Source organism: Pezoporus wallicus, unplaced genomic scaffold (assembly GCF_028554395.1).
Source record: "Pezoporus wallicus isolate ANWC-B61680 ecotype Strahan unplaced genomic scaffold, APGP_CSIRO_Pwel_v1 contig_13124, whole genome shotgun sequence".
Classification (NCBI taxonomy): Eukaryota; Metazoa; Chordata; class Aves; order Psittaciformes; family Psittacidae; genus Pezoporus; species Pezoporus wallicus.
Genome location: NW_026641922.1, coordinates 1 through 11826, shown reverse-complemented (window position 1 = coordinate 11826; position 11826 = coordinate 1). Strand labels below are relative to the sequence as shown.

General features: G+C 59.3%; 2 protein-coding genes across 2 annotated transcripts; both read right to left on the bottom strand.

Moving 5' to 3' along the window:
• Positions 1-2643: 2643 nt before the first annotated feature.
• Positions 2644-4986, bottom strand: LOC130608219 (uncharacterized). The gene is made up of 5 exons (XM_057426004.1): positions 4635-4986; positions 4203-4358; positions 3440-3929; positions 3047-3199; positions 2644-2777 (listed from the first exon to the last, which is right to left on the bottom strand). The coding sequence occupies exons 1-5, from the start codon at positions 4788-4790 to the stop codon at positions 2644-2646; spliced, it is 1089 nt and encodes a 362-aa protein (XP_057281987.1). The 5' UTR covers positions 4791-4986.
• Positions 4987-5098: 112 nt separating this feature from the next.
• On the bottom strand, positions 5099-10835 carry LOC130608218 (uncharacterized). Its single transcript, XM_057426003.1, has 10 exons — positions 10602-10835; positions 10277-10402; positions 9929-10008; positions 9396-9516; positions 8997-9077; positions 7579-8247; positions 6534-6683; positions 6175-6329; positions 5647-5794; positions 5099-5245 (listed from the first exon to the last, which is right to left on the bottom strand). The coding sequence occupies exons 1-10, from the start codon at positions 10833-10835 to the stop codon at positions 5099-5101; spliced, it is 1911 nt and encodes a 636-aa protein (XP_057281986.1).
• Positions 10836-11826: the final 991 nt, after the last annotated feature.

The window sequence follows — 11826 nt, the reverse complement described above, 5'->3', positions numbered from 1 at the left end:
CTTCACAGAGCTGCGTATTAAAGTCTAGGAGATATGTAGACGTCGTGACAGTATGCAAGGAAAACCAATTGAATGACTGGGTCAACTGCTGAGGTGGGGGTCAACTGCTGATTTGGGGTCAATTGCTGAGGTGAGTAGCTGGATAGAGGACGCCTTCAACACCTGAGCGGGGGGAAGCTCAGCGTCCAGGAGCCTCAACTCAGAGCGGCACCAGCCACCGAGGGAGCCTCACGTCCTCGACAGGACTTGCCCAGGAGCCGGCAGCTCAGCTGACGCGAGCAGGGACTCACAGGGGGCGGTGCCCGGAGGAGCGGCACCAGCCCTGGCTGGGTAAAAACCTGCCCCGGGGATCGCGGCGACCAGGGCGGGTGGAGGCAGTTAGCGCGGGCAGGCCTGCGGGATGGGGAACGCTCGCCTCATGACCAGGGCCTGGTCTGGGAGCTGGGCTCTGGGTGCCCCGGCGATGGCCAGCGTAGGCACCCAGACAGAGCCGATGAGAGGGGAGGCTGCAGTGCAGAGGTCGGAGTGTAGAGAGTGCCTGCGCTGGGCTTGTGAGGGGAGGGTGCACAATGGGCAGGGCTGCACTCGGTGCTCCCTGGTGCAGGTCCTCCTGCAGCAGGGGCTGAGGTGCGGGATGCTGTCAATAGACTGCGAGATGTCAGGGAAGCTGAGAGGAAGCAGGACTGCTTGCTGCAGGCCCAAACTGTGCAGGGGCCTCAAGCGTCCCCTATAGTTCACGGAGGAAAGAAGGAGGCCGTTAACCCAGGAAGCTGGGGAACAGCACCAACAAAAAAAAAAAACAACAAAAAAAAGGAGGAAGAAGACAAAACCAAGGGGCTTCCTCGTAAATCTGTTGTCCCCACCCAGAACCGCTTTGCTGTCCTGCGGGGGGCTGATGAGGAAACACTTGCATCAGAAACAGCCGGCTGGGGTACTGCTAAAGAAGATCACTACTGGTGCTGCCGGGAAAAAGCAGCGGGTCATAGTAGTAGGGGACTCTGAAAGGCACAGAGGCACCCATCTGTCAGCCTGACCCATTCTCAAGGGAGGTGTGTTGCCTACCAGGGGCACGGATCAGAGATGTTGCAGAGAGGCTACCTGCTCTTGTAAGTCTCACTGACTATTACCCACTTCTAGTGATCTATGTGGGTGCTAGTGATACAGATAGCAGTAGCCTGGAGAACATAAAGAAGGACTACAGAGCCCTAGGAGAGGTGGTTAGGGGCTCTGGAGCGCAGACAGTCTTCTCATCAATTCTTCAGGATACAGGGGAGGACCCCAAAAAGGCTAGGAGGATTGGCCAGGTTAATAAATGGTTAGAAGGGTGGTACCATAGTCAGGGGTTTGGGTATCTTGGACACGGGACCCAAGTAAGTAGGCCAGGTCTAGTGGGGTCTGGTGGAGCTGGTCTGATAAAGAAGGGAAGAACAGTTTTGGTAGGAGGCTTGCCAGACTGGTCAAGGATGCATTAAACTAGATGTGTTGGGGGAGGGGGGCATCATTCCATCCCAACACACCCAGTCAGTTGCCAGCACCTATAATAAATGCTTGGAGCAATGTAGAGATACTCCAGCTGCTCCAGCCAATGAGCCGGCTTCATTTGGAGCTTGGCTCAGGTGCCTCTATACAAACGCCCGTAGCATGGGGAACAAACAAGAGGAATTAGAGATGTGTGCACGTCTACGGGGGTCGCAGAAACGTGGTGGGATGGCTCCTATAACTGGAGTGTTGGAATGGAAGGTTGGGCAGAGAAGAGATTCAGAGCAGCCCTGTAGAGAAGGACGTGGGGGCATTGATCAATGAGAAACTTAAGATGAGCAGGCAGTGTGCACTCGCAGCGCAGAAAGCCAACCGTATCCCGGGTTGCATCAAAAGGAGCGTGACCAGCAGGTCGAAGGAGGTGATCCTGCCCCTCTCCTCTGCCCTTGTGAGACCTCACCTGGAGTATTGTATGCAGTTCTGATGTCCTCAACATAAAAAGGAACATCTCCAGGGAAGGCACATTCCTCAGTGGATCAGGGACTCACGGCAGACAGTGGCATACAGTGGAGTTTTCTCGAGGCGGGGAAACCCAGGCAAGCATCGAGACCTGCTGGGAACCGGGTGGGACCACCCTAAGCTCCTGCAAAAGGCAGCGCTGGGAACACAGAGAACATGGCATAGAAGGGTGTGCGGGGAGGACAGGCACCTCTTGGAAGGAGAGACATTCCAAGGCCGCCTGCACAGGTCCGAGCACACATGCCACGTAGCCCTGAAGGAAGAAAGGCGGGCACTTATCAGAGAGCAAATGCTGCAGCTCCAGCAGGGGTGACCTACACCATCTGTGTTGGTGGTGGCCAATGCCTTCGCTCAGATGGAGTGGCTGAAGGGGGTGCCTGCAGTGGAGGGGGTTGTGAGGCACTGGAACAGGATGCTCAGAGAAACTGTGGAGGTGTGGCCCTGACTTTTGTGCACTCTGGCGGCGGTGCTCCCAAAGACCGTGGCCGGGCCGACGAGGGCGGCCGGGGCGCAAAGGCTGCCCGGCAGCTCCTGACAGGCCTTTCCGCGCCGCGTGTGAAGAACACAATGGCCTTGGAATTGTGGTTAGAACTTTAATCCGAAAGACCCATTTTCTTAAGCAGGGCTTAACTGCTGCCTGGCTTTTCAGAGGCAGCAGCACAGCGCCTGCAGGATCCATCTCCGTCTTGGCCGCGCGTGTAAACAGGTGAGGATGTGTATTGTCTGAGATGCCAGGGAGGAGACTTGGGATTCCTCGTGGCTTCTCAGAGCATGGAGGGCTGCAAGAGAAGGAAAGAGAGCAGAGCTGAAACCCACCAATCTGCAGAGACCAGCAGGCATCCCTTCCAGACCATGCCAGCCCCAGCCATCCCTTTCCCTGGTCAGGAGGCGCAGGCGGGGCAAACGGATCACCTGGAAGCTGCTGCTCAGGAATGCAACAAATGCCCCCGAGATGTTCCCTGGAGCAGGACAGGGCATGGCAGCACGCTGCCCAGGCTCTGTCCCCTGCCCCACCAGCCCCAGCACACACAGCACTGTCCCTGCTTACCTTCGCAAACCTCCAGGAGCGTGTCCGCGCGGCTCTCCTTCAGGCACCGAGCGGCCATCCCTGTGCAGAGAGCTCCATCAGACCTGCTGCTGCCCAGCACGCTGCCGGCAGCACGGCCCCGCCTCTGCCGGTTTGGCTGCACCCCTTCCTCCCCTCAGCAGGGTGACCCCAGGGAAGGACAGGACGCAGGGGGAGGTGGCACTGAGCAAGGTGCCACTGAGCCCCGCTGCGAGGGCAGGGGTTGGAGAGGGAAGCACAAGAGCCCCTGGCTGCACAGGCCTTGCACGGGGCAGTCGATGCTCTGGCAGCCACAGGGCTGCTCCTCGCTGCCAGTGCAGCAGATGGGACTGGGGCCAGGCTGCCAAAAGAGGGACTCCAGGGGCCGCGGCTTACCAATGAACCTCACAGCTGCCAGTCGCACGCTGACCTGAGCGTGCTGCAGGTAAAGCAGGCTCTGACGCACATATTCTTCTGCTCTGCTCTGCTCCTGCTCCAGCTGGAAAGAGCACAATGGCCCAGGGCTGACACAGACCTTCCCCAGTTGCCTGGGCCGTTCCCTCCTACCAGCACCCCACACCTCCCCTTGTTCCTCAGGCCATGTGTGTCTCCCAGCCAGGAGCCCTGTGGGGCTGAGGTTCAGAGACAGCTGCAGGCAGAGCAGGGTCTGGAGCTCCTGAGAGCCCCCTGTGCCACTGCCAGGGCCCAGATGTGCCTCCTGCAACATCCTGAGGGTGGGGAGGTGAGAGGAGCACCCCGTGTCCAGCCTGGGACTTGTCCTCACCAAGCGCTGCACAGTTTGCCATCTCTCCAGTGTCTGCACGTGGTGACTGAGCCATTCCCATTTGAGCACCTTCGCAGCTGCACAGATGGCTTCCTGAGAGGCCTGCAGAGGGGGACAAGGATTGGGGAGATTGTGGACAGGGCCTGAGACCCAAAGGCCTGGCCCTCAGCACTTGCAGGGACAGCTGGGAAGCCCCTGCGGACTCCGCTCTTCAGGCCTTGGTGGTCACGGACTGCTGCTGAGCCCTGCTGGACCACGTAGGGCAGGTGTGGGAAATGTCTGTGTCAGCTGCTCCTGCCCTCACTGATGCCCAGGCCACCCCTGCGGGCTCAGCACACCCTGCCCCGCACCACGGCTTAGGTTTGGAATCCGTACCTTGGCCACGCTCTCGATCTCGTCACTCATGTGCAACATGAGTGGGACCAGGCTCCTCCGCACCTTCTTCTGCATCTGCCGCTTGTCCTTCCAATCCGCCATCTGTATTGCATCTTTGAAGAGGCAGATGGAGAGCTCTTGCGTCTGGCTGCACTCCTGGTAGGGAGGAGGACAGGAGGGCTTCAGTAACAGCTGCTCCCTGAGCCAGGGCGTCAGCGTGGCTGAGGGGAGGGGCCTCAGGTCTCCCAGAGCCATCAGCCTGTCGGGGAGAAGCTGGGCTGGGCTGCAGAGACCAGAAGCCATCCCCACGAGAGCGCGGGGGCAGAAGGAGAGGCTTAGCCCTGGGCAAGCGCTGCCGCCAGGCTGTGCTGCCGGGCAGTTGCTCTTGCAAAGGGCCCGTCAGTGGGACTCAGGTTTCCACAGCAGCCTTACATCATCAAAGAGTTGAAGGAGCTTCTCGGCCAGCTCCAGAGCGATGGAGCTGGCCTTCTTCTTCAAATGACCTATTACGTTTCTGAACGTGAGCAGGGCCTTCATCTTGTTGTCGCTGTGGGCGCTCTGCAGGGCCTCCATCAAGTCTGGCAGCATGACCAGTATTTTCCTTGCCTGTAAGAAGCACAGAATTTCTTTCTTGTGAAGTGGTGAAAGACCACCCAGGCCAAAATGCTCTGGCCATTAAGCACCAGCCTCCTGTCCGGCTGCATGGGCGGTGGCACAGGAATTCCTGCAGCAGCCTCCTGGCAGGCCTTGCCTGTGGGTGCACTGAGGGGATGGGGGCACGTGAGGGGACTTTGAGGGCATTTAGAGCCGTCACCCCAGGTCCCGACTCCCAGCCCAGGTCAAGCCACCGCGTTCCCCACTGCCCAGCACCAGGTGGCCAGCACGGCTTCACTTGACTATGCCCTGCTCACCGAGTCAGGTGACTGTGACAGTGTGACGAGGCCTTGGAGCACCAGGGAGAGCAGCCTTGGAGGCATCAGCAGCTTCCGGATTTCGTACACCCCAGCAAACATTTTTGGTGTCACATGGCTGGAGGCGAGCAGCTGAAACAAAGATGGCAGTGAGAGATGGACCAAGCCTGCAGGGCTCCCTGCACAGTACGGCCCCTGGGTCCCACTGGCAGCTCAGGGCAAGGGCACAGGGGACGGAGAGCCCATCCTGGGGGACACTCAGCGCTTGTGGGACACACCACACGCTTGTCTGTGCTGGCTCCGCCTGTGCAAGCAGAGCACTACCTGGGCAGACAGGGGCTTTGCGCACCCGCACCCAGTCAGCGTGGCCCTGCGTGGCTGGGGCAGGGGAACCTGGTGCTGGGCTGGCCCTAAGGGGCTGTGTCCTCCTCTGGGACCGTATGGGGCAGATGGCAGGGGTGAGGGCCGTGCCCATTTTCCTGGAGAGGCAGGCACGGCCCTGAGCATGAGCAAGGAGTGGGCTGGTTACTCACAGCCAAGAGCTGGATGCAGGCCTCCGCTTTGTAGGTGCTGAATCTCCATGGCACACTCAGGTAGTGGAACCTGATGCTCAGCTCCCTCAGGCTGTTCTCCAAGATGAGGCGCTGGGAGAGCAGCACTTCCCACATGGCCATAGCAACACTGCAGACGCAGAGCACTCTGTCGGCAGGGCCACCTCAGCCACCACACGGTGCCTGGGCCAGTCCTGCAGCAGCCAGGCTGTCCTGCAGCAGCCAGGCTGTCCTGCAGCCCTGGCCCTTCCCGACCCCTTGCTTGGAGTGCCTGGGCAGGCAGGAGGGGGCTGAGATAGTGTTCCCCATGGGGTAGGGAGGAACCTCGTGCCGGGACTCGGATCTAACTTGGCCAGCTTTGGCTACTGCAGGCCTGGCCGACCCAGCAGGGGTGGAGAGAGTGGGGGGGTGCAGGGCCCTGCTCCTCAGGGGTGCCCTGTAGTTTTCTGTGGGCCTCCAGCCCCTTCTCCCTGCATAGAACAAACCCACAAGGGCTGTGGGGGTCAGTACCTGTCACATTCTGGAGAGAGATGCACGAGTCGCAGGATCACATCCCCTGGCCACTGCTCTGCCATCATTAGAAGCAGCATGTCCAGGGTGTGCCAGACTGACAGTGTGTTGATGTGCTCCAGGTTGTTATAGATGCAGCTAACGATGACTGGCACCTGGAGGGCACACGAGTGAGGGTGGTGCTGCCACCAGACTGCAGCCGTTTCCTCAGCTGCCACTGAAATGGCCGCCCCTCCCATCCTACTCTGCTGGTGTGAAATGGCTTCAAGGTGCCTGAGGCACCTGGGTGAGGCAAGGCCGATGTAGGGAGGAACAGTGCCTGAAAGGGCTCAAGGGCAGGGCAGCCACAGGCTGCTTACCTCCGTCAGCCAGGAGGCAGGTTCTGTCATGGCCACATCCACAATGCTGATCAGTTCCTCCTTGTCGCATGTGCATGAGTCTCTCATGGCCTCGATGGCCTTGACAAGGATGACCGTCTTATCAGGGGGTCGGAGGTCTTCCCCAAATGCCTGCGGGAGGAAGGAAGGCAGGGAAGGCGTCTCACACCGAGTGCCCTGATAGTGCTGCTCAGCTGAGCAGCGAGAGCAGCTCTGGCGAGAGTACCCACAGGAAAGCTGGCAGCAGGGGCTGCAGTCGCTGCGGGGTGGAGGATGAGAAGAGAGGGGCCTAGGGTGAGGGAGGAGGGCTGGGGCCGTGGGCACGGTGTGCTGATCCTACAGAGAAGCGGGGCTTCCTGGTGGCCAGGAGAGCTGGAGCTGCTGCTGGGACACCGGAGTGCAGCCCTCTGGAGTCCCTGCTCCAGAGCAGCAGCAGCCCTCTCACCAGGGACAGTGAGACCATGGCAAGCCTGCTCGTTCTGGACCCCTTTGCTCACACCAGTCTCCTGCTGATGCCCTGGACAAGGCCCAGCAAGGGAGAAGCTCATTACCTTTACAATGCTCCTGGTGCTGCACACGGAAAGCCAGGAGGGTTTCCCAGCTTTCCTTTCGCCTCCACACTGGGGATGCTTTAGATCATCCTCTGGTGATGTCACACCTAAACAAGAGGGGATCACAGGAGGGTCATTAGGACACAGTATTGCTTACCATCAATGACGGCTTTGGCTATGGGGACCACGGAACAGCTGGGTTCTGAGAGGTCCTGAGAAGAGTGGGAAGCAGAGCAGCACAGTACTGGACTTGTGGTGAGCATTCAGCTTCTGCAGCAAACCAGTAGCTGGGATGCTATTGGGAAAAGCTGGGAAAGCAGCTGTGAGGGGCAAAGGAGGTGAGGGAAGAGGGCAATCTCTCCTGGACAGCCTCCAGCAAGTACAAAAAGAATCCACTGCAATGCTCAGGGAAACAAGCAGGACTACGAGGAGATGTCTGTGTGTGGAGGGATGCAGCCCAACACAGCTTCTCTTACATTTTTGCTGCTGGATGCATCTGCAGAGGTAATGAAGAGTATCCAAAGCCTCATACTGGATCTCCCAGATCTTGCTAGTCCAGCAAACAATGAGATGTCCCAGCAGCTGTCCCAGGAGGCGGTCATGGATAGCGTCGCCGTGGGAAGAGCTGTTGTCATCTGTAAGCAAGCTCCAGACCTGGGCAAGGGAGGCAGGATGGGTAGAAGGGCTGAGAGGCAGCAGCTGCGACAAAAGCCCTGAACCCGAGAGTCTGCCCCGGGGAAGGATCCTGGCACGTCAGAGCTCTGCAGGGCCCTCCCAGAGCAGCGAGCTGGGCAGCAGGGCAGGGAGAGCTGCCAGGCCTGGCCTCCCGCCATGCTCCTTGGGCAGTGCTGTCCTTCACAGGACTGGCTTCTGGAAGAAAGGGTGCTGGGGAGGAAAGACTGGGGGAAAAAGAAAGAAGCCGAGACCCTCGCCCAGGGCAGAGCTGTGCTGAATGCCTCAGGCATCTCGAGCTGCAGGCTGCTGCCCACGGTGGGCAGGGAATGGGAGACAGCCTGGCTGGAGGGTGCCTGCCTCCTTACCTGCACCGAGGAAGAGCTGTCCATCAAATCGACCAGCTTCCCAATCCTGACCACAGCCCTTTCACATGCAGCTGCATTCTTAGTGTCGGTGAAAGGCAGCAGCATCTGGAAGGAGAGAAAGTGCTGCTGTGCCCTGGGAACTGGTGCCTTTGCCAGCAGCAGCAGCAGCACTTCTCAAGTCCCGACTGGACCCATGCAGTTTTTGTGGCCCTGAAGGGAGGCAGAGGCCACCCCAGGGTAGAGTCTGCTTCTTTCTGCGCCCTCCCCGAAAGCACAGGCCTGTGTCCCCTCTCCATGAAGGCTGGGCTTTTGGGCAGCACCCTGCCAGGGGGCGGTGGGTCTGCAATGGGGGAATGGGCATACTGCTCTCTGGGAAGCCAGGAGTGCGGAGCGTCAGGGCTGGGCTCCCTGTGCAGGACAGGCAGGTTCCAGTGGGTCTCTGCCCCAGTCAGACCTGGGCAGAAAAGCAGGAGGGACTGCGAGGCAGGGGAAGAAGGACAGCAGCCGCAGCCACTGCTGCGGTGCCTGAGGAGAGGGGTCAATGCTCCCCACTCCTTTGGTGCGAGGAAAGCTCTGGGGATGGAGCTGGCCCAAAAGTGCCATGGGCCAGGTTTTGCCATGGCACAGAAGGAGGCCGCAGGGGAGAAATGACGTTGACTGCAGCCAGGGGACACGCTGCTCCTGGAAGAGCACGGTGGGCCGTGTCTGGGTCCCCCAAGGGAGCTGAGCACCCTCTCTGCGGTGTGCTGTGTGCATGGTGCTGGGGAGGACACCGTCCACTCCAGAGTGGACACTCCTGTCCCTCCAGAGTGAGGAACAGCCTCTGCGAACCCCGCTCTCTGCCAGTGCCACACCTGCAAGATAATCCTCAGGTCCTTGCAGCCAGGGGAGCTGAGCACCAAGCTCTTAAGCAGGATGTCCATGGCATCCAGGGTCTGCAAGGAGGAAAAAGGTTGTGTCAGTCTTTCTGCAGTCCCTCTCTCCCTGGGAATGGATCTAACTCCCCACGCCAGGGGAGGACACCCCTGCCACCTCTGGTTGGCCAAGGGAGGCCTTGGGGCAGACAAGCTGCGGCGGGCAGAGGAGCCAGTCCAGAGGCACTGGACATGGTGAGGCCCAGGGGAAGGAGATGAAGGGACGAGGGTGGGAAAGCAAAGCTGACACCCTGCCGTGCCTTGGATCTCTGGCTGTGTCTCAGCACGTGGCAGCCAGGGAGCAGCTCTGAGTGCTCCTGACAGCACAACAGCACTTACCTTAAAGTAGAGGAAATTGTCTAGGCCCTGCATGTCTGTTTTAGGAGGAAGCAAGAAGACACTCCTGAAACAGGCCTCTAAAAGGCTTTTCTTCTTGCCCCCCAGTGCCATCTCCACTTTGCTGAAAAGAGAGAGAGAGGGACCTGTGAGACGCGGGTGCTGGGAGCGCTGCCTCCATGCCTTGGCCAGGTGGACACAGACCTCTGGAGCAGAGGCCCCCAAGCGGGATGGAGCCCTGGTGTGTGGGCAGCATTGCCAGGAGGCACCTCCTCCCTCCTTGGCATGGCCCAGGCCGAAGGACAGTCCTGGCAGGAAAGTCTCCCGCCTCCCACTTTTGGAAGCAGCTGAGACGTGGAGGGGCCCTGCAGGATCCCTCTGCTTTCCCCTCCATCTCTCCGCAAGCCGCGAGCAGGGCAAAGAGCAGGCCCTCTGAGGGCACCACTGGACTCTGCCGGGATGGGAGATGCCCATGGGCAGGCCCAGGGCCACGGACTGTGCAGAGGTGTCAGCCAAACCAGGGGTTGGGCACATACCTCATATGGGCGAGGGCAAGCATGGCTTGCTGCCGCACGGCCGTGTGCAGGTGGTCCACGGGCTCCTCTTCCACCAGCGCCTGCAGAACACAACCGGGATGGGACCTGGTGGCCGCAGGCACCAGGCGGCAGGGCTGGTGGAGACCCTCTGTCCCCAGCCCAGCACCGGCCCCCAGCACGGCCCTGCTGCAGGGCTGCTCAGCGACACCCGCATCCCCTCAGGCAGCTCAGTGTCTGTCCGCGCACGCTGGTCCCTGCCCTCCCCCTGCATGGGCCCCGTGTGTCCTCACAGTGTGCCGGCGCCTGGCAACTTGCCCCCTTCCCCAGAGCAGCCGGGGGTCCCCTCACCTCGATGTTCTTTGCCACCTGAAATCGGTGGTAGAACTCCTTCAGTTTCTGTGTGAAGCCCTCATCTCTGGCATCCTTGCTCAGGGTGGAGACGGTCTGCAGGAACCGAATCTTCTGAGCCTCCTCCTGGGCAGCCGGGGAGCAGAGACACAAACGGGCAGTGTGAGAAGGGGCCAGCAGGACTGGAGCACTGGGGCTGCAGTGCTGTGCAGGAGCCCGGGGGTGCAGCCGCGCCCAGCCAGCAGCCCCCAGCAGCCCTGGCAGCAGAGCCGGTGGCCCCGTCAGGAAACGCAGGCACTGCTACCCTGGAAATGGCTGTAATTACCTTCACTGAGCTCTCCAGAAAAGTCTGGATGAACTGCATGGATGCAGCGTGTCCCTCCGCCATCCTCATCAGACAAGGCAAAGGTGTAGCGCGGGGAACGAAGAATGTTCCAAGAAGTGTCTCGGCACCGCAGGGCTGCTGGGGCAGCGGGGAACAACGTGGGCTGCGCTCAGGGGTCTGCGCCAGCCTTGCGCTCCCGCTCTGTCCCGTCACTGTCCTGCCGGACACTGGCATGAGCGGTATGACCCGTTGCCTTTTATACGGTGGCCTGGGGGGTCACCTAGGGCACGTCACAAAGGGCACCATGGTGGGTCAGAAAGGGAACGTCACTGAGGGCACCATGGTAGGTCATAAAGGGCACGTCACTAAGGGCACCATGGTGGGTCAGAGAGGGCGTGTCACTAAGGGCAGCATGGTGGGTCACGACGAGAACGTCGCTAAGGGCAACATGGTGGGTCACGAAGGGCACGTCACAAAGCGCTGGTCACAGAAGGCACCACGGTAGCCCACCACTCAGACCGTGAGGGACAGGGTATTCCTGTGAGGGGCACAAGGCCTGTTCTCCCCTGGTCACTTGAGTCCCCCCGGGGTGCCCTGAGCCCCACGTTTCGCTCATGTCGCATGGAATCTTGTTATGGCAAGATAACTGGCGTGTGTCATGATGTTCACAGCCAGACTAGTCAAGGGGTCTCAAAAAGACCGTGAGTAGAACTGCACGCGCACGATTCAGTTTAACGTGGGTTAAACTGAAAGCAAATTTTTTCACTTGCTTTTTCTGTTTTTCAGGTACAAAAAAGCAATGATTAGGCTGCATTTTTAGGAAGAAAATAACTACCAAAAGCTTCAACTAGATTTTGAAAATATTCTGTTTCTCTGGATGATAACCAGCAAGTTTTCTGCAGCAATGAGCTCTGCCATTTAGACTCGAGGAAAAATGTTGCTTGATACTAAGCTTTTCTGGAGTAGCGGGTGTCAATTCAATGTGATTTTTGAAAGCATAAGGAGTCTTTTCTGAAAGTGTTTTATGAGCCTGTCCTCCCAACATGGTATCCCCTCATCGCTGGTACCCTGACAATTTTTATCAGGCGGATGTTTCTTTTGGAAAAATCCAAATTTTTTAGAATAATGTTATGTTTCAGAGAGTATGTTCTGGCATCTGCTGAGCCCTGGGGAGGAACAGCTTAATACTGGTTGATAGGCGAGTTTTGATGGGATCCTGTGATTT